The sequence below is a fragment of the Phyllostomus hastatus genome, unplaced genomic scaffold, assembly GCF_019186645.2.
Source record: "Phyllostomus hastatus isolate PE091 unplaced genomic scaffold, TTU_PhHast_1.1 phas_scaffold_93, whole genome shotgun sequence".
NCBI lineage: Eukaryota > Metazoa > Chordata > Mammalia > Chiroptera > Phyllostomidae > Phyllostomus > Phyllostomus hastatus.
Genome location: NW_025334042.1, coordinates 17,443,359 through 17,464,698, shown reverse-complemented (window position 1 = coordinate 17,464,698; position 21,340 = coordinate 17,443,359). Strand labels below are relative to the sequence as shown.

Below are 21,340 nucleotides of genomic sequence, written 5' to 3'. Positions count from 1 at the left end.
CTCGTGGACATGGACAATAGTGTGGTGATTGCTGAGGGGAGGAGTATATAAAGGGATTAAATGGTAATGAGAAAAGTTATAATAAAGATTAAATTTTTAAAAAGACTACAAAATATTTCTCTAAATTATTCTTCTGAAGTATAAGGTCTCTTGAAGCATTTTAAGCATATTCAATAATGACAAAATTATTCCATCTAAGGACTTCAAAGAACATGGTTTTTAAATAAAACATGGTATATTTATATAAATTATCAATTACAGCTCTCCAAGAATTTATATTCTATAATACAATTAAAACCTTTCATTCATTTTATTCTCACATGCTTTTAGAGGAAATAAATTTTGTACTTTCATATTTCTTTAATTTTTTTATTGTTCAATTACAGTTGTCCCCATTTTTCCCCATTACTCTCTCCTGACCTATCCACCCCCACCTTCCACATTCAATCCTCCCTCCTGTTGTCCATGTCCATGGTTCCTTTATACATGTTCCTTGACTTGACCCTTCCCTTTCTTTCCCCATTATGCCCATCCCACCTCCCCTCTTGTCACTGTCAGTTTGTTCTTTATTTCCATTTCTCTATGTTCACTTGGTTCTATTTTGTTCACTTATTTCCCCTGCTGATTAGGTTACACATATAAATAAGATCATATGGTATTTGTCTGTCACTGCCTGGCTTATTTGACTAAGCATATTGCTTTCCAGTTCCATCCACACTGTCGCAAAGGCTAAGAAATTCTTCTTTCTTTCCTATGTGTAGTACTCCATTGTGTAAATATACCAGCTTTTTGATCCACACATTTACTTTTTACATTTTACTTTTTACATTTACTTTTCACTTTTTACATTTACTGATGGACACTTAGACTGTTTCTAAAACCAGAAAAGGAGGCTTTTGTGCTGCCTGTCACCTACCAGACCCAATAAGCAGAGACAGGAATTGAATGTTTACGGGTGCTTTATCCACGTGGCCGGCAATCTGAGAAGATGGCAGATTTCTACCCTGACGGACCATCTTATATTTCCTTTCAAGCCAGCCTTTTTATAACAGAGAACAAAGTGTGGTATGGGGTTTTGAAATTCAGGGAAAATTAGATTAAAAGCTGCAGAATTCTTGCCCTGCCCCATTAGCTGTCTCTGGTGGTAGTCTGTCTCTCCCTGGAACACAATGACTCGGATATCTCCAGCTGTGCCCCAGGAGGTCGTCTGTCTCACGGGGAGCCAGGGTGGGCCATACCTGCAGTTCCGGAACAATAGCTCTAACATATGCATTATCTACTAGGCTTATTAACTATTTACCTTAAACTAAAATTTTCCAACTCTTCAGTCCCCTATCATTTCCAGCACTTGGCTATTTTAAATTGTGCTGCTATGAACATTAGGGTACATAGGTTCTTTTGAATTGGTGTTTCAGGATTCTTAGAGCATAATCCCAGCAGTAGTATTGCTGGGGCAAAAGGCAGTTCCATTTTTAGTTTTCTGAGGAAATTCCATACCGTTTTCCACAGTGCCTGCACCAGTCTGGATTCCCACCAACAGTGTACTAGGGTTCCCTTTTCTCCACATCCTCTCCAATATTTGTTGTTTGTTGATCTGGTTATGATGTCCATTCTGACCATTGTGAAGTGGTCTCTCACTATGGTTTTAATTTGCATCTCTCTGATGGCTAGTGATGTTGAGCATACTCTCTTATGTCTATACATAGTAAGGTTTCACTTGGAAGAACAGAAAGTTAAATTGATAAAGTGAAAGAGTTTCTAAGCTTTAGTAAAGTGATCTACCTAACTAAATATTAGAGATTGATTCTTAAACTAGAAAAGTCAAAATAGGTTTTGTTCCATGTTCCTTTTATGTTTTTCTGTTAATTATTTCAATAAATATTATTACTTGTCTAAAGCATAAAATGTCTTTCTAAACACATTTTTGAAGGCTTGTTTAACTTGCTGGTTCCTTAGAGTATAAATGAATGGGTTCAACAAAGGAGCAATTGAAGTATTGAGCACAGCTACTCCTTTGCTTAAAGTGATTCTTTCATTTGCTGATGGCTTTATGTAGATGAATATGCAACTTCCGTAAGTGATGGTTATAACAATCATGTGAGAAGAGCAGGTAGAAAAGGCTTTTTTCTTTTGCTGAGCTGAAGGGAATTTTAGGATTGTCTTAATGATGTAAGAGTAAGAAAGGATTACTACTAACAAGGTGACAAGGAGGGTTATCACAGCTAAGAAAAAAGTAATCAGTTCTAGTAAATGTGTGTCTGAGCAAGAAAGTTGCAGGACAGGAGAAATGTCACAAATGAAATGGTCAATGATATTTGAAGCACAGAAATCCAGGTTAAGAATAAAACTCAATAGTGGGAAAATCACCAAGAGTCCAGTTGCCCAAGAACTGAGTACAAGCTGGTGACAAACTTTAGTGCACATGATGGTTGTGTAATGCAAAGGCTTGCAGATGGCAACATAGCGGTCATAGGACATAACCGCCAAAAGGAAAAACTCTGTAGCCCCCAAGAAAAAGTAAAAAAATAACTGAGATATGCAACCACTATAAGAAATGGTCTTTTCCTTGGTTACAATGGTGTTTAGGAATCTGGGAATGCAAGCACTTGTGAATGATATTTCCAGAAAAGAGAAATTTTGGAGGAAGAAATACATTGGGGTCTTGAGATGGGGATCCATTTGCGAGAGGGCAATAATGGTTAAGTTTCCTATCATGCTCAGCAGGTAACTCAGAAATAGAAATAAAAAAATTACAATCTGTAACTGAGAATTATCTGTCAGTCCCAGAAGGATAAACTCTCTCTGTTTTGTATGGTTCTTCATTTCTCTTTTGAGATTTCAAATTCTACAAATAAAAAGATATAAAAATAAGAAACTATATGAGTAGTTTTATATCCAGTAAATGATGCATAAATAGACTCACATTCGCAAACATATCCATTTATGAGGTAATGCTCTGTGATCTGAAGACATGACCTAGAACTGTGCAACCAAAACTACTTTATAAAGCACTACTGAAATCAACTGAACCAGCAAAACCCATAATAATTGGCTTTCCCCCCCTTACAAACTTTTAGTCATTTGTAACTAATTCAAAATGTGTTCATTTGCAATATAAATTAGATAAAATCTTGATTTAGAATTAAAAAATAATCCATTCATTTTTCATTAACCATTAAAATAAAATTATACCAGTACATAATGAATTCAGATCTATAAATAAATTCTAAAACTTTTGATTTTATATTGAAGTGACATTTTCTTAATGCCCATTGTAACTTCTTACAACTTCTCTGTGAACTACTAATAAATTCATAGGAAATGACCAAGAAAAGGACATAAGACTGTAATATCATAACAAAATAACTGCTAACTGAATCTAAGAAAAGATTAAAACTGCATATAAAGCAGATATGGACACATTTACAAAAAATAATAATTCATTCAGGGCTTCAACATTGTGCACATGCAACTGACACCATAAAAATAAAGAATTATATAAATTTCAGCGTGGATCGTAAAGTGGGTATAGCATTATATCAATGTTAAATTTCCTGATTCAAATAGTATTGTAGTCATACTATAAGATTATGTCCTGCTTTCTAGGTCTGGGACAGTGGAGACGGTGACTCAGAAGATAAATGGGCTGCAGCACCTCACCAAAGCTGAGAAATTCCTGAAAACTGGTTTTTTAAAGTGGAAGCTAGATTATGACAGTGCTGCTTGTGAATATGGAAAAGCAGCTGTAGCTTTTAAAAATGCCAAACAGTTTGAGCAAGCAAAAGACACCTGTCTGAGAGAAGCTGTTGCCCATGAGAATAACAGGGCTCTTTTTCAGGCTGCCAAGGCTTATGAGCAAGCAGGCATGATGTTGAAGGAGATGCAGAAACTACCAGGGGCTGTTCAGCTGATTGAAAAAGCCAACACGATGTATAGAAAAAATGGCACCCCAGACACAGCAGCCATAGAGCTGGAGGGAGCTGGAAAGCTTATAGAAAATGTAGATTCAGAAAAGGCTATACAGTTCTGTCAGCAGACAGCTAATGGGTTTGAAAATGAGGAACATTTACATCAGGCAGTTGAATTACTAGGGAAAGCTTCTGGACTCCTAGTAGAAGGACACAAGGTTTGATGAGGCAGCACTCCCTATTAAGAAAGAAAAAATATTTATAAGGAAATTGAGAAGTATCCAACTTGTTATAAGAAAACAATCCCTCAAGTCTTAGTTCATTTCCACAGAAATAACTCTGTGGCTGCAGAGAGATGTGTCAGGGAGAGCTATGAAGATTGTGCTGCACTGGAGCAGCTTCTTGAAGGGTATGACCAGCAAGACCAAGATCAAGTGTCAGAGATCTGCAACTTGCCTCTTTTCAAATACATGGAGACAATGATTATGCTAATCCAGGCCTGAGTTTGGTGGTTCCAGGAGGGGGAATCAAGGAGAAAGCAGCAGCAGCAACACCAAAGGCCAAGCCTGAAGGCACCACTGCCATGTCTACAGAGGAATTCGAAGATGAATTGCAGGAGGGCTATGCTAAGTTTTACAGAAAGAAAGGGGAAAATCCTGATGTGCCATTCATGGACTTGGAACTTGTCTAAGGGAATCCAGACTTCATTCCAGTCATGGCTTTGAATGCTAAGAAAGATTAATTCTTTAATTATCATTTCCCCAAATCACCCATTGTACCCACTACTTGTGAATCATTTTTTTGCTTTCTAAAGACATCAGAAGGAATTAACAGAAAAAGTACTGTCACATTTTAATGTAGTTGATTTTAAAGTTTGCAAGCCAAATTCTAGACGAAATGTTCCAAACAAAAGGGACAAAGGCATATTCTTTTTCCTGTAATCTTTTTTTAATCTTTTTATTTATTTTTAGAGAGGGAGGAAGGAAAGGAGAAAGAGAGAGAGAGAAACATCAATGTGTGGTTGCCTCTCATGTGGCCCCCACTGGGGACCTGACCTGCAACCCAGGCATGTGCCCTGACTGGGAATTGAACTGGCAACCCTTTGGTTCGCAGCCCATGCTAAATCCACTGAGCCACACCAGCTAGGGCTCTCCTGTAATCTTTCTGTTAGAGAATTTTCCTTGCATTTTATTTGATATTTGCTGCTAAAATTAAAGGCTTATTAGTTAAACCAAATAATATTTTAAGTGTTTGTTTGTTATGTTTTGAAAAGGAAATTTATTCCCTGTCATATTACCTACATTTAAATTATTAAATTAAATCTTTTCAGAGGCAAGATTAGGATAGGAAGCTATTTTAAGCTTTACAATATTACTTAGTCCAATAAAAGATGGATCTGAAGTTTGAAAGTTCTGAAGGTAGCATATGGAAGTGATTCTGTAAATGTCTTCAGTTCTCTGTGAAATATGGATATTTTCCACACCAAAAACAAAACAAAAAACAACATAGTGACTGTCTCCAAACCACATGGTTGCTCACTAAACAGGAACTAATGGGGACCTTTTTATACACTCTAACAGAAGAGGTGATGCTTCCATCAATTTATATATACATTTTTTTCTTCCAAAATAATTTGATTCACTTAGAGTTGTAACAGGCCAGTAATGTGACATGGGAAATGCTGCATACCACCAAATTTCAGCCCAAATGAGAGGACTGTTTTTGAAGTACTTACATTTAGAGTACTATGCTGCCAGTATCTTGATTCTTTGTAGGAATTACCTAAAAGGTTATTCTGAAGTATTCCTTTTTCACCCGATGTGGTTTAGATGCATCTCCTAATCTATTCATTTGAAAGAGGCTCCAAACACCAGCAGTGTGCATTCTGCAGGCAGATGCAGCGTAGAGAGGTTTCCTGTTTGTTTGCACCCAGTCCCTCTCCTCATAGAGTGCTACTGTTGCGCTTAGTTTTGCTAGACTTCCTGCAAACACTAAAGTAGATTATCAGAAGTGGTTTTAGTCACAGATGGTTCTGTTCAAGAGTTTAGACAGTTTATAACATCCTCATTTGCGTGCTTGGGGTGTATATCAGGATAAAAATTTTTATAGGACTGATTCAAAACACTAATCAATTTGATGTTTTGATTCCTTAAATTGCTTGCATAATTTTGCGGGTAGCAGCTAATTTTCAATCATTGTTTGGAGATTAACTTTGAACAGTCTTACTAAAACTGTATTTAGGCAGTTGTATTTAATGACATATTAATATTTCAAAGTTGTACCCTTTAGGTCCAGGGAGAAACACAAGGCTTCCAGAGTCTTGTGTTAATGCTCATTTGAGCAATTAATAATCTGATTAAACAGACATGGTAGCATTTACAAGATATTTTACACCATTTGTTCATAGACCATATTATCAATTGCAGCCTTGGAATTGTTTTTTACTTTCACTCTTTACTCACATATTAAACAAAAATGAGGAGCGATTCAGTGCCTTCTGAAGCAGCAATGCAAGGGAGTCTTAAACAACCTGAAAGTCGTATACAAGTGCACCCTCTTGCCACCCTCCCTGCTCACATTTAAGGAATGGACTTGTGGATGTCAGGGTTATTCTATGTGGTGTCCAGTAAAAAGCACTGGTTCCATATTTACACATTTAATTTTTCCATTAACATAAGTCTTTACTTTCAGAGAATAGTCAGAGTGGAGAACTCGTGTTTACAAAAGTAAACATTGTCCTTACTTTCACCAAAGTGGAGGTCAGCATGAACATGCTCAGAATCTAATACTCAGAGTTCTGTTATACTGCAAGTACAGCCAGCCTACAAAATATATTTAATGTATTAAGTTTATTTGTATAGATGCAGAGTATGGTATTTGTGCTTTATTCCTACTTTTTCCAGCTCTTTGATGAGTAGAATATTAAATGTGTTGTTATGGAAATGCAGATTATTGCTACTATGGGAAGATAATTATGAAAACAAAATCTGAAACTATAAAAAGAAGGTTATGTCTTGTTCTTAGGAAAATACTCACTGAAATGTTTAGGAAAAGGGGTACATAATGTCTGTAACTGACTCTAAAAAATAACTCATGTAAAAAACCAGACACACACACACACACACACACCACGAAGGAGAGAATGATAAAGCCAATGAAACAAAATATGAATTTTTGCAACTTTTCAGCACACTTGAAATTATTATTAAAACAAATGTATGTGTATACTATTAAAATAAAAACATGTACATGTTTAAGAGAAATTGGTCTATTAGACTGATAATATTACAAATGCAACTTGAAATGTGTAACTGAGTAACTGATTTAGAATTATAACATTAAGTTGAAATCTTAAATCTATCTCATTCCTACATTAAAAAAACTTGAGGTTCAAAAACAAATAAAATAACTAAAAGAAAAAATGCAGAAAATGCATTACATCTCTTCACAATCTCCACCCATTTACAGGTATCCTGAACGTACACCCGTTTTCCAGGTGCAGCTCTGTGTCCGTGAAAATCAGTTTTCTCGACACATTGCCTGTGTCTTCATGGCCCCAGCAAATGACTCATATAACTAATCAGTGATTTAATCCAAGGAAGTACTGGCAAAGAAAGAATGTAATGATTTGGATAAAACAACTATTTTCTGCTAGTATTTTATGTTTGTGATTATAGGTTTTCAGAATCTTGAATGGCCAATAATGAAAATAGAGTGAATAACAGAGCCAAATTATCCCAATTGTCGAAACTGGTTAGGAATTAGCAACTGGATTTAAAACTGCTAATCCACACAAAATCTAGTTATGTATCTAGTTATCTGAGAAACAAAAACATATTAATGGCTAATGAGACAAATGACAATCCACTTTTAAGGTTAAGAGTTTAGACTCACCTTTCATTGTTTAAGAATGATTCTTTTAACATTACGTATCACACATGAAAATAAAAACATAAGAAACAACATAATGTGGCCAAGTTCAGAGTTTAGAATCAAAGAGAGATCTTTTTGCAAATTTTATTCTATCAAGTTACTAGTTATAGGATCTTGAGAAAATTAATGTCCTCATTTTAAAGTTTCATCGCTAAAAAGGAGATGAAATCATTTTGACCTCAATCATCGGAATTAAATGAGATACAGAATATATCAATGTCTACTAACTGTTTAACAATTAGAGAAGAGATCAGCACACAGAAAAACCATGAGTGTGTAGCAGTCTTCTAGAGGATGTCACTTCATACTTCAGTGTCAGATATGGATTCTTTAATTAATGCAATACCAATTTCTGACAATAGGAAGACTATGTGGGTGGACATTAAAAATTACTGAATTCCAGCAGATTTTTTTTTACTGGAATCAGACCTACTCAAAAATGCTAATGACCCCTATTGTTCAGCAGTATCCTAAAATCTCTAACCAATTAAACAAGATTAAAAAGAGAAAACTATAAATTATAAAATTAATTTAAACACTTGATTGCTAAAAAAAGTAGATTCACTTTGTATTGATCTGATTGGGTCAGTTGACCTGAAACTATTATAAAAATAAGAGAGTCCAGTAATGTGAACAGACTAAATAAATTTCTAAGGAGAAAACAAATGTTTAGAATACATAAGGGAAAATTTACCTTTTGTAAAAGACAATTCAATATTCATGTTACAGATAAGCTATATGACATGGCATACTTTAAGAGTGAAAAATAGAAAGCAATCTAAATAATTAACATAATAATTCTTTAAATAATTTTATTCATTCAGATAATTACATTTTTAAATGAGGACATTGATGAATCTATATTCTCATTTAAAATATTCTTAACAAGTTTTAGATACAAAAATCACAAAAAGTTCATAAAAATTAAGCCCATTTTATAACATCTAATATGGCACATTAGTTATGATTTCTGCAAATACATAAAAATAGTTATTGATAATACTTTTAGTGAGATATTAAATCATAGTTTATTTATATTTCTCATAAAAATTCACTCATGTTAACATGCTTGTTAACAGCTTATCAAAAGATATTATTCAATAAAACCTATTTTTTAAACTTCTCTAATTTATAAAAAAAACTATTAGTGAATTCAGAGCACTGATTGCCTAATATTTTAGAGTCATATTTTCAACTAAAATAAATCCAGTGATGCACTTCATTTTCTTCTTAATCTCAGGAAATCTTTGTTTCCAATTTGTAAAACAGGTAAACTATTTCTAAATAAACTTAGACCATAAGCACTGACAGAAAAAAAATAAATAATGTCATATAGCATACATTTTCTTCTTTTAAATAAATTATTTAAATTACATTCCTTCATACTAATTAAATTTTCCCAATCATTTTTTGCCTGTTCTGAACTCACAAAGTTCACATTATTTAGATTAACAATTATATTCCTTTAGCAAATCATAGTTTTTCATTTTATATTTTTAGCGTGTTTCTTCTCCTCTTATTTTAATTTCCCAGTAAATTACCTCCTATTCACTGGGAAATTAAAATAATTACCTCCTATTCACTACATCAATTACCTATTGATGGAAATGATAGGTTTTGTATAACCGTGATGAATCTAAATCTCTCTTCCTTGATCTTATCTTCATTTGGCCCTGTCCACTTTTAATATGCCTTTATTCTAACTTCCACTTTTTATACTAAACACATTGAACATTTCTGTAGGCTCAATATTGGTGTCAGAGTACTTTTAAACCACAAAGCAGATATGTGTTCTACAACCCAGTGCAGATTTGGCAATCAATAATTATCAGTGTTGTTGTCATTGCTCAAAATGTTGATTAAAATTAGCACTTCCAAAAGAGCTACTTTTATTTCTATTTTTAAAAATGTAGCAAAACATGTGAAGGCAATTCTCCAGGAAAAAGATCTCCTCCAACCTTGATATTTTTTATCTATTTCTAGGGTTGTTCAGGCTGTTTTTATAGAGAGAGCAGTAAAATAATCACCATTCTCTCCACCATTCTACATTGTGGTTTCTGGTTTAAACATTAATGTATTAGAAAGGCAGGTACAAGTGCACACATCAAAAATGCATGCTCTTGCATTGAGGATATATAAAAAGCAAATGAGAATTAATGTTTTATTCAAAGAGCACTAATAAAATATCACCTTTAAATCACTGCTATTTATTTGTATGTAATTTAAATGGTATTTGTAATTATTCTTAAATTTTTGAAAGAAAAGTAACACCACTATTTTGCTTACCATTGGCAGTATATGTTGGTATCTTTCTTCTTTTTCTCTAGATTACATGAGAAAGGATCAGCTATAACAAAAGCCAAACATACTTACCCGAAATCAATATTTAATTTTTTAGGCAGGAAAATTAATATAAAACAACTTCTCAAGTTCATTAAAATCACAGACCTAAAGAGTGACTATTTTAATGATGCAATTTTTCTATCAAGTATATCTGAACATATGGTAGTATCTATGCTTTGGATAACAAAGATCTCTGATAAACTCTCTCTTTTAATACCAAAATAACTTAGGTGTGTCCAACTAATCCCACTTTGGAAACATTCCTAAAATTTATTCTCGCTGAGTTGATTAGCCTGAAACATGGCAAACTGGTGTAAGCACTATTGAATATTTTTTCATCTTTCCTATTTCTCCTTAGAGACACTATCCCCTTAGATTTCTTATAGAGAATCATTCACTCCTTTTAAATAATTTGAAACCAACAAGATGAAGGGATGGCCAAACAACATATATACATAACCCATGGCAGAGACAACAGTGTGGTGGTGGCGTGAGGGAAGTAGCAGGGAGGGTTGGGTGGAGGTGAACAAAGTGGGGGAAGAATGGGAACATCTGTAATAGTGTAAATAATAAAAATGAAATTAAAGAAATACCAAGACCACCAGCTACGGGAACCCCAACCATGGCCTGGGCTTCCAGGCCAACTTGGGCTCTGGCAGGAGCTCTGGCTCCTTCAGCCACACCAACTCCAGCTCCTCCAACATGGTGGTTGTGAAGAAGATTGGGACCCGCAATGGGAAGCTGGTGCCTGAGTCATCTGATGTCCTGTCCAAGTGAGTGACTACTGCAGTCCCTCCTGTCCTCCAAGCCTGTGGGAAAGGAGCTCTGTAGGGGAGCAGAAAGCACAGGAGACTCACCTGAGGTGCAGCCCCAGTCCTCAGCTCACAGTTGGAGTAGGGGAGTTTACTGATTGGGGACCACCTCTTACCCATGCCCCCAACTAAAAGTCAAATCAACTACCAGTCTGCTCTCTATCTAAGAGTCTGTCTCTATTTCACTTGTTAGTTCAGTTTATGCATTAGATTCCACATATAAGTGAAATCATATATTATTTGTTTTTCTCTGACTGGCTTATTTTACTTAGCATAATATTCTCCAGCATAATGTCTTCCAGGCTCTGCAGGGAGGGAGTTTGTTAGGGGATAGAGGGATGCAGCAAAAAAGAAAAAGAACTCCTGGACATGGACAACAGTGTGGTAATTGTGGGGAGCAGAGAGTAGAAGAGGGTATAAGGAGGATAAATGGTGATAGAATACAATAAAAATAAATTTAAAATATAAATAAATAATAAAAGCCAAGAAAATGAAAATACTCATTTCAAGACAATCATGTAGACGCTGCAGACTAGCAGATTATTTTGAATCACTGGTAATCCATATGGACCAAGATGCGAAGATAGTTCTTTTGGAGGATTTGGTGGCTTTTTCCAAACATGTGAATTATTATGACAAAAAAAGGAATACCTCGTTGGTTTCTTATTCATTGTGAAATACTGTTTCTTTATTTGCTCTTATTATATTCATTGTAGTTTTTCTCTTGTAACATGGCAGTTTAAACTTCAACATATATAAAATAATAATATGGTTAAAAATCCAAATTTTCTTTAAAGGTACATATTTATACAATAGAATACTTCTTGGCAGAAGAAAGAAGAAAAAAGAATATGAGAGACCTACAGCCAACATCATACTCAAGGGGCAAAAATTAAAATCTTTTCCACTAAGATCAGGAACAAGACAAGGCTGTCCACTTTCACCACTTCTATTCAATATAGGACCGGAAGTTTTACCACAGTAATCAGACAAGAAAAAGAAATAAAAGGCATCCAAATCAGAAAGGAGGAAACAAAACTGTCACTGTTTGCAGATGACATGATAATTTACATAGAAAATCCTATAGACTCAGCCAAAAAAACTGCTTGACCTAATAAATGAATTTGGCAAAACAGCGGGATACAAAGTCAATATCCAGAAATCAAAGGCATTTCTGTACACCATCAATGAAACAGCAGAAGCAGAAATCAAGAAAAAAAATCCCATTTGAAATAGCAAAAAGAAAAATAAAATACCTAGGAATACACCTAACCAAAGAGGTAAAAGACCTGTATTCAGAAAACTACATAACACTGAGGAAAGAAATCAAAGAAGACACAAACAAATGGAAACATATACCGTGTTCATGGACTGGAAGAATTAATATCATCAAAATGTCCATACTACCCAAAGGAATTTGCAGATTTAGTGCAATACCTATTAAAGTACCAATGGCATATTTCACAGACATAGAACAAACACTTCAGAAATTTACATGGAACCATAAATGACCCTGAATAGCTGCTGTAATTTTGAAAAAGAATAAAGTAGGAGGGATCACAATACCTGATACTAAACTATATTACAAGGCCACTGTAATCAAAACAGACTGGCACTGGCATAAAAACAGGCACATGGACCAATGGAACAGAAAACAGAGAGCCCAGAAATAAACCCAAGTCTCTATGGTCAATTAATATTTGACAAAGGAGGCAGCAACATAAAATGGAGTAAAAATAGCCTGTTCAACAAATGGTGTTGGGAGAACAGGACAGCTATGTGCAAAAAAATGAAACCCAAGCACCAACTTACACCTTATCCAAAATAAATTCAAGATGGATAAAAGACTTAAATATAAACCATGACACCATTAAAGTCCTAGAGGAGAACGTAGGTCGGAAAATCTCAGATATTTCATGCAAAAATATTTTTACTGACATGTCCCCTAGAGCAAGGGACATAAAGGAAAGAATAAACAAATGGACCTCATCAAAATAAAAAACTTCTGCACAGCTAAAGAAAATAGTATTAAAATAAAAAGAGAACCAAATGTATGGGAAAACATATTTGCCAATGATACCTCAGACAAGGGTTTAATCTCCAAAATATATAAAGAACTTACACGACTCCACTCTAAGAAGACAAGTAACCCAACTAAGAAATGGGCAAGGGACTGAACAGACACTTCTCCAAGGAGGACATACAGAGGATCCAGAGACACATGAAAAGATGTTCAATATCACTAGCTATCAGAGAGACGCAAATTAAAACCACAGTGAGATACCACTTTACACCAGACAGAATGGCCATCATAAACAAAGCAACAAACAAGTGTTGTAGAGGTTGTGGAGAAAAGGGATCCCTAGTGCACTGTTGGTGGGAGTGCAGACTGGCACAACCACTATGGAAAGCAGTATGGAACTTCCTCAGAAAACTAAAAATGGATCTGCCTTTTGACCCTGCAATTCCACTGCTGGGACTATATCCTAAGAACACTGAAACACCAATCCAAAAGAACCTTTGCGCCCCAATGTTCATAGCAGCACAATTTACAATAGCTAGGTGCTGGAAGCAACCTAGATGCCCATCAGTAAATGAATGGATCCAAAAACTATGGTACATTTACTCAATGGAATTCTATGCAGCAGAAAGAAAGAAGGAGCTCCTACCCTTTGCAACAGCATGGATGGAACTGGAAAGCATTACGCTAAGTGAAATAAGCCAGGCAGTGTATGATCTCACCTTTAATAGGAACCTAAACAACAAAACCAACAAACAAGCAAAATATAGTCAAAGACACTGAAATTGGGAACAGGCTGACAGTGACCAGAGGGGAGAGAACAGGGAATTTCAGGGGAGAATGGGAAGGGTTTATAGGAACAAATATGAAGGACACATAGACAAAAACTAGCAGGGGGGTGGGTAATGGGAGGGAGGTGGGGAGGGATGGGTGGGTGGTCTGGAATGGGAGTAAAAGGCAGAAAACTGTACTTGAACAATGATTAAAATAATAAAAAATGAAATTAAAAAAATTTTAAAAAGAGAAAGAATGAAAGGACAAAAGAGAGAGAGAAGAAAGAAAGAAAGAGAGAGAGAGGAAGGAAGGAAGGAAGGAAGGAAGGAAGGAAGGAAGGAAGGAAGGAAGGAAGGAAGGAAGGAAGGAAGGAAGGAAGGAAGGAAGGAAGGAAGGAAAGAGAAGCCCTGGCTGGTGTAGCTCAGTGGATTGAGTGCGGGCTGTGAACCAAAGTGTCACAGGTTTGATTCCCAGTCAGGGCACATGCCTAGGTTGCAGGCCATGACCTCCAGCAACCACACATTGATGTTTCTCTCCCTCTCTCATTCTCCCTCTCTTCCTTCTCTAAAAATAAATAAATAAAATCTTTAAAAAAATACTATCTTTAAAAAAAGAAAGAGAAAGAAGAAGAAGGAAGGAAGGAAGAAAAAAGAAAGGAGCCCTGCTAGTGTAGCTCAATAGACTGAGTATGGGCTGCAAACCAAAGGGTCACCAGTTCGATTCCCAGTCAGGGCACATGCCTGGGTTGCAGGCCAGGTCCTTAGCAGGCCATGTGCGAGAGGCAACCATACATTGATGTTTCACTCCTGCTCTTTTTCCCTCCATTCCCAGCTCTAAAAATAAATAAAATCTTTTTTTTAAAAAAAAACATAGGTTAACCATCTAAAGATTAGATTTCAGCTTTTGTCTTTGAACGCAGCACACATAGTTTATTATAGTAACTAGACAGATAATTCCAACATCTGGAGACACTCTTTGTTTCTGTATTTTTGGGGGGTTTCCTAATTGTTTCATGTGTGATTATTTGCTAGACAATGTGTTAGAAGTTTTTCTTACAGAAAAAATCTGGGGGGATAAATATGACTTTATGTCCTCCAGAGATATTTTTTTCTTTATCCATTGAGTCAGAGAAAATGGGCACCCTTTTGTCTGCCCGAAACCCTTTCTTTAATTACTGTATTTTTCAGACCATAAGATGCACCTAGGTTTTGGAGGAGAGAAATAGGAAAAAAAGTTTTGAAGCAAAAAGTGTGGTAAAATATTTAATAACATAAGTAACTTATATTTCACCAATGTAAATGTAAACAGAACTCAACAGCAGCATTAACAAACATTATTCCTCCCAAACGTGCCGGGGCGGGTGGGGGGGGAGACGTCTTATAGTCCAAAATATACAGTAGTTTTTTAAATTCCATGCTTACCTTGTGTTTGTTCCCCCTACCTCACTATGTGATCTTTTTGTGTGTTTTCTGCTGATACCTACTTATATTTCTGACCTCTGATTGTTGGATTGACCCAAGACTCAGTTTTTCTGTTTTCTTTCTATGCTTATTCCCAAGGTGCTCTCATTCAGTCTTATGTTTGAAAATTCCATCTATATATTGGAATTTAACCATCTTTCATCATTTCCATTACCACTTTTCTGGTTAAAACCTTATTTATTTATTTATTTATTTATTTATATTTGGCATATTGAGATTAAATTCATAGCATATGAGAAACTAGTGTCGACTATCAATCCATGATGTAATGTTTTTTTTCAATTTTTAACTTTAGCTAATATATTGATAAAGTTAGCATTCTATATAACCGGGCAAATGATCACCACAGGTTTTTCTGATAACATCTTATCTTTCTCAACCCTAAAGAAAATCAGGCTACAATATGTGTAGATTTGAAGAGAAACTGCTGGAAAGAAAATACAAGATGTCAAGAGGCAATGAGCAATATTTTTAGGGGAAATGGGTGTCAAGGGAGAAGAGGAAAACAAAATAAAACTATCATAGATAAATATGTGTGAAAAATGTTAAGTAAAAGTTAAAGAGATTGCAGAAAGTGTGGCAATGGATTATGCATTAAGATTCCCACTATTTCACTTGAGAAACTTAACTAAACTTTACTTTTAGCACTTTATTCTGGCTTTGAGACTTTCTGTATTAGACACTAGTATCAGTATGAAACTAGACCACAAGTAATTTCACTACAGTCCAGTTACATCTAAGTAAAATATAAGAAGGCATTTTCCTTTTTCATAATTTAAAAAGATGACTTTATTTACTTTAATATTGTATCAGTTGTGACAGCATTTCATTTTAAAATGCTATCACTTTATCCTACATAACTTGGACATCAAGCCTTCTCTAATGATGTGGAATGGTGAGTAGGAAGGTACATAGGAGATTCTGCCTCTTCTTTTGATGTTTTATAATATCTTTCATTGTTATTCAATTACAGTGGTACCCACTTTCTCCCCATCTCTGGTGCCTAGCAATGTCCTCTCTCCAACATTCAATCCTCCTCCCTGTGTCCTTGTACATAGGGAGGACATATTCCTTAACTTGACTTATTCCTTGACTTGACTCTTCTTCATTCCCCCTTTATCCCTCTCCCTCATCCCTCTCATAACTGTCAGTTTATTCTTTATTTCCATGTCTCAGTTTTATTTTGTTCACTTGTTTGCTTTGTTCATTAGGTACCACTTACAGGAGAGACCATGTGATATTTGTCTTTCACTGCCTGGCTTATTTCATTTAGAAAAATGTTCTCCAGATCCATCCATGCTGTCGCAAAGGTAGGAGCTCCTTCTTTCTTTATACTGTGTAGTATTCCATTGTGTAAGTGATGACCCACTCATTAGCTCTGGTAAGCGCTGGTAAGCACTTACTGGTAATTCAAAGTGCTTGTTTCCAACACTTGGCTGGAAAATGATGCTATGAACATTGGGGTGCATAGGTTGTTTTGAATTGGTATTTCAGAATTCTTAGGGTATAATCCCAGCAGTGGAATTGCTGAGTCAAGAGGCAGTACCATTTTTAGTTTTTTGAGGAAATTCTATACTGTTTTACACAGTGGCTACACTAGTCTGCATTCCCACCAACAGTGTACTAGGGTTCCCTTTGCTCCACATCCTCACCAGCACTTGTTGTTTCCTGATTTGTTTATCACGGCCATTATGATCAGTGTGAAGTATTATTTCACTGTGGTTTTAATTTGCATCCCTCTGATGGGTAGTGATGTTGAGCATCCTTTCATATGTCTATGGGAATTCTGTATGACCTCCTTAGAGAAGTATCTGTTCAGGTCTTTGCCCCACCTTTTTTTATCTTTTTCATTTTTTGTATTGTTGTTCAAGTATATTGGTCTCCATTTTCCCACCACCACTTTCCCTTACCCCACCTACCCCACCACCCACCCTCAATCCTTCCTTCTTTTGACATTGCCCATGGGTCCTTTATATGTGTTCCATAACGACCCTTCCCTTTCTGTCCCCTGTTACCCTCCACCCCTTGCCTTCAGGTTACTACTGTCAGTTTGTTCTTTATTTCAATGTCTCTGGTTATATTTTGCTTGCTTGTTTGTTGTGTTGATTAGGTTCCACTTATAGGTCATATTGCATGTTATTTGTCTTTCACCACCTGGATTATTTTTTAAATCAGATTGTTTGTCTTCTGGTGTACAGTTGTGTGAGTTCTTTATATATTTTGAAGATCAGACCCTTGTCCTATAAATCATTGCAAATATATTCTCTCAAATGGTTGGTGCCCTTTTCATTTTGCTGATATCTTTAGCCAAGCAAAAGCTTTATAATTTGATGTAGTTTAATTTGTTTATTCTTCCATTTATGCCCCTTGCTCTAGGGGGCATATTGCTGAAAATATAGCTTTGTGGGATATCTGAGGTTTTCCTGCCTGTGTTCTCCTCTAAGAATTTTAAGGTGACATAAATTATATTTAAGTCCTTTCTCCTTTTGAGTTTATTTTTATGTATGGTGTAAGTTGATGGTTGAGTTTCATTTTTTGCATGTAGCTGCCCAGATCTGCCAACACCATTTGCTGAAAAGGCTATTTTTACCCCATTTTTACTCCTGCACCCTTTGTTAAATGTTAATTGACCATAGAGACATGCGTTTACTTCTGGTCTCTTTATTCTATTTCATTGACCTGTGTCTGTTCTTATGCCAGTACCAGACTGTTTTGATTACCATGGACTTGTAATATAGTTTGATATCAGGTATTGTGATCTCTCCTACTTTGTTCTTCTTTCTCAAAATAGTAGAGGCTATTCAGGGTCATTTACAGTTCCATAAAATTTGTAAATATTTGTTCTATATATGTGGAATATGTCATTGGTATTTAAATAAGGATTCTGTTGAATCTATAAATTGCTTTGAGTAGTTTGGACATTTTAGAGGTGTTAATTCCTCTCATCTATGAACATGGTATATGCTTCCATTTATTCGTGTCTTCCTTAATTTCTTTCTTTAGTGTTCTGTAGTTTTCCGAGTATGGATTTTTCCACTCCTTGGTTTGGTTTATTCCTAGGTACTTTATTATTCTTCTTAGTATAGCAAATGGGATTTTTTTCCTAATTCGTGTTTCTGATATTTCATTATTGGTGTACAATAATGCGTTTGATTTATAAATATTGTATCCTACTGTTTTTCCAGTAGTTTTTTTAGGTTGAGCAGTTTTTTTGTGGAGTTTATAGGGTTTTCTATGCATACTGTCATGTCATCTGCAGTGACAGTTTTACTTCTTCCTTTTCAATTTGGATGCATTTTATTTCTTTTTTCTTGTCTAATTGCTATGGCTAGAACTTCCAACACTATATTGAACAGAAATAGAAAAAGCAGACACCGTTGTCTTGTTCCTGGTCTTAGGGGGAAAGTTTTTAGCTTTTGCCCATTGAGTATGATGTTGGCTGTAGGTTTCTCATCTATGGCCTTTATTATGTTGAAGTATGTTCCCTCTACTCTCATTTTGCTGAGTGTTTTTATCATAAATGGATGCTGTACCTTATCAAATGCTTTTTCTGCATCTATTGATATGATCACGTGAGTTCTGTCTTTGCTTTTTTTTATGCGATGTATTACATTTATTGATTTGCAAATAGTCTACCATACTTGCATCCTGGGATGAATCCCACTTGATCATGGTGTGTGACCTTTATGATGTATTGCTGGATGCAGTTTGCCAATATTTTGTTGAGGATTTTAGCATCTATGTTCATCAGTGATATCAGCCTATTGTTTTCTTTCTTTGTTGTGTCTTAATCTGATTTTGGGATTAGAATGATGCTAGCTTCATAAAAAGAGTTTTGGAGGTCCCTCTTCTTGGATTTTTTGGAATAGTCTGAGAACAGGAGTTAGCTCCTCCTTAAATGTTTTGTAAAATTCTCCTGTGAAATCATCAGGTCCAGGGCTTTTGTGTGCTGGGAGTTCTTTGATTACCTCTTTGATTTCATCAGCTGTTATTGGTCTGTTCAGGCTTTCTGCTTCATTCAGTTTTGGGAGGATATATTTTTCTAGAAATTTGTCCATTTCACCCTGGTTTTCAAATTTCTTGGCATATAGTTTGTAGGAATTTCTTACCATCCTTTGTTCTTCTGTGGTATCATTTGTAACCTCTCTTCTTTCACTTCTGATTTTGTTTGGGTTCTCTCTCTTTTTTTCTTGATGAATCTGCTTAAAGGCTTGTTGATTTTGTTTATGTTTTCAAAGAACCAGCTCCTGGACTTATTGATCCTTTGGATTATTCTTTTAGCCTCTATGCCATTTAATTCTGCTCTGATCTTGGTTATTTCCTTTGTTCTACTTGCTCTGGGCTATCTTTGTTGTTGTTTGCCCAGGTCTTATAGATGTAGGGTTAGGTTGTTTATTTGAAATATTTCTATATTTTTTAGGTAGGCCTATATCACAAAGAAATTCCCTCTCAAGAGTGCCTTTGCTGTGACCCATAAGTTTTAGACTGTTGTGTGTTGGGTTTTTTTTTTTCATTTTTTTCCAGAACCTCTTTGATTTCTTCAATCAAAATAAATATAAGTCATCGTACCATGAAAGTCCTAGAAGAGAACACAGGCAGGAAAATCTCAGATATTCCATACAGCAATATTTTCACCGATATGTCCCCCAGAATAAGGGACATAAAGGAAAGAACCAACAAATGGAATTTCATCAAAATAAAGGAAACCTTCTGCACAGCTAAAGAAAACAATATTACAATGAAAAGGGAATCAACTATATGGAAAACATATTTGCAACTGATACCTTGGACAAGGGTTTGATCTCCAAAATATATAAAAGAACTCACATGACTCCACTCCAGGAAGACAAACAACCCAATTAAAAAATAGGCAAAAGATCTTAACAGATACTTCTGTAAGGAGGACATACAGAGGGCTTAGAGATACATGAAAAGATGCTCAGCATCACTAGCCATCAGAGAGATGCAAATTAAAATCACAACAAGATACCATTCACACTGGTCAGAATGGCCATCATAAACAAATCAACAAATAACAAATGTTGGAGAGGTTGTGGAGAAAAGGGAACCCTAGTACACTGTTGGTGGAAATGCATACTGGTCCAGCCACTATGGAAAACAGTATGGAATTTCCTCAGAAAACTGAAAATGGAACTGCCTTTTGACCCAGCAATTCCATTTCTGGGAATATACCCTAAGAATCCTGAAACACCAATTCAAAAAAACCTATGCACCTCAATGTTCTTAGCAGTGCAATTTACAACAGCCAAGTACTGGAAGGAACTTAAGTGTCCATCAGTAGATGAGTGGATCAAAACACTTTCGTACATCTACACAATGGAATGCTATGCAGCAGAAAGAAGTAGCTCCTACCTTCAAGACAGCATGGATGGAACTGGAGAGCATTATGCCAAGAGAAATAAGCCAGGCAGTGAAAGACAAATACCATATGATCTCACCTATAAGTGGAACCTAATCAATGAAACAAACAAGCAAGCAAAATATAATCAAAGACATTGAAATAAACAGCTGACAGTAACCAGAGAGGATTGGAGAGAGGAATAATAGGGAAAAATAGGGGAAGGACCATAAAGGAACATGTATAAAGAACACATGGACAATGCCAAAGGGTGTAGATTCAAGGGTGGGAGGTGAGGATCGTTGGGGCAGGGGGTGTGGTCAGGTTAAAATGGAGACAATAGTACTTGAACAACAATAAATAAATGAAAGAAATGAATGTTTAAAAACTATGCAGGAAAGAAAATATGGCAAACTATGGAGAAGAACACAGTGGATTTCATCTCAGTAGCATCTAATATTTACCACTACTTTTTCTTTCTGGATCTGCCTCTGTTGATGTCAAATGGTGTCCCAGTCTGGCCTTAGGCAGCCTGTTTAAGACTACCAGGGACCTACTGCTGTGGCTATCTCCTTCAGCTATTAATCTAGTCACTCTGCAACCAGCAGTCAAGCTTAAGCTCCACAGAGTGGGGCCAAGTAACTCTTGGGGCAGGACTATTGCTTCCCCTCAGGCTGATGCCACTCAGAGGGGCGTGGTCTGCCTAAACA

General features: G+C 35.8%; 1 protein-coding gene and 1 pseudogene across 1 annotated transcript; one reads left to right on the top strand and one right to left on the bottom strand.

The window, feature by feature from the left end:
• Positions 1–1,884: 1,884 nt before the first annotated feature.
• LOC123812730 (olfactory receptor 6C70-like) lies at positions 1,885–2,823 on the bottom strand. The gene has a single exon (XM_045829564.1). It carries the CDS (start codon positions 2,821–2,823, stop codon positions 1,885–1,887), a length of 939 nt encoding a protein of 312 aa, XP_045685520.1.
• A 120-nt stretch (positions 2,824–2,943) lies between these two features.
• Positions 2,944–4,599, top strand: LOC123812593 (annotated as a pseudogene).
• Positions 4,600–21,340: the final 16,741 nt, after the last annotated feature.

Coding starts and splice junctions, on each gene's coding strand:
- LOC123812730 (XM_045829564.1), bottom strand. CDS start 2,823: ATGAAGAACCATACAAAACAGAGAGAGTTTATCCTTCTGGGACTGACA.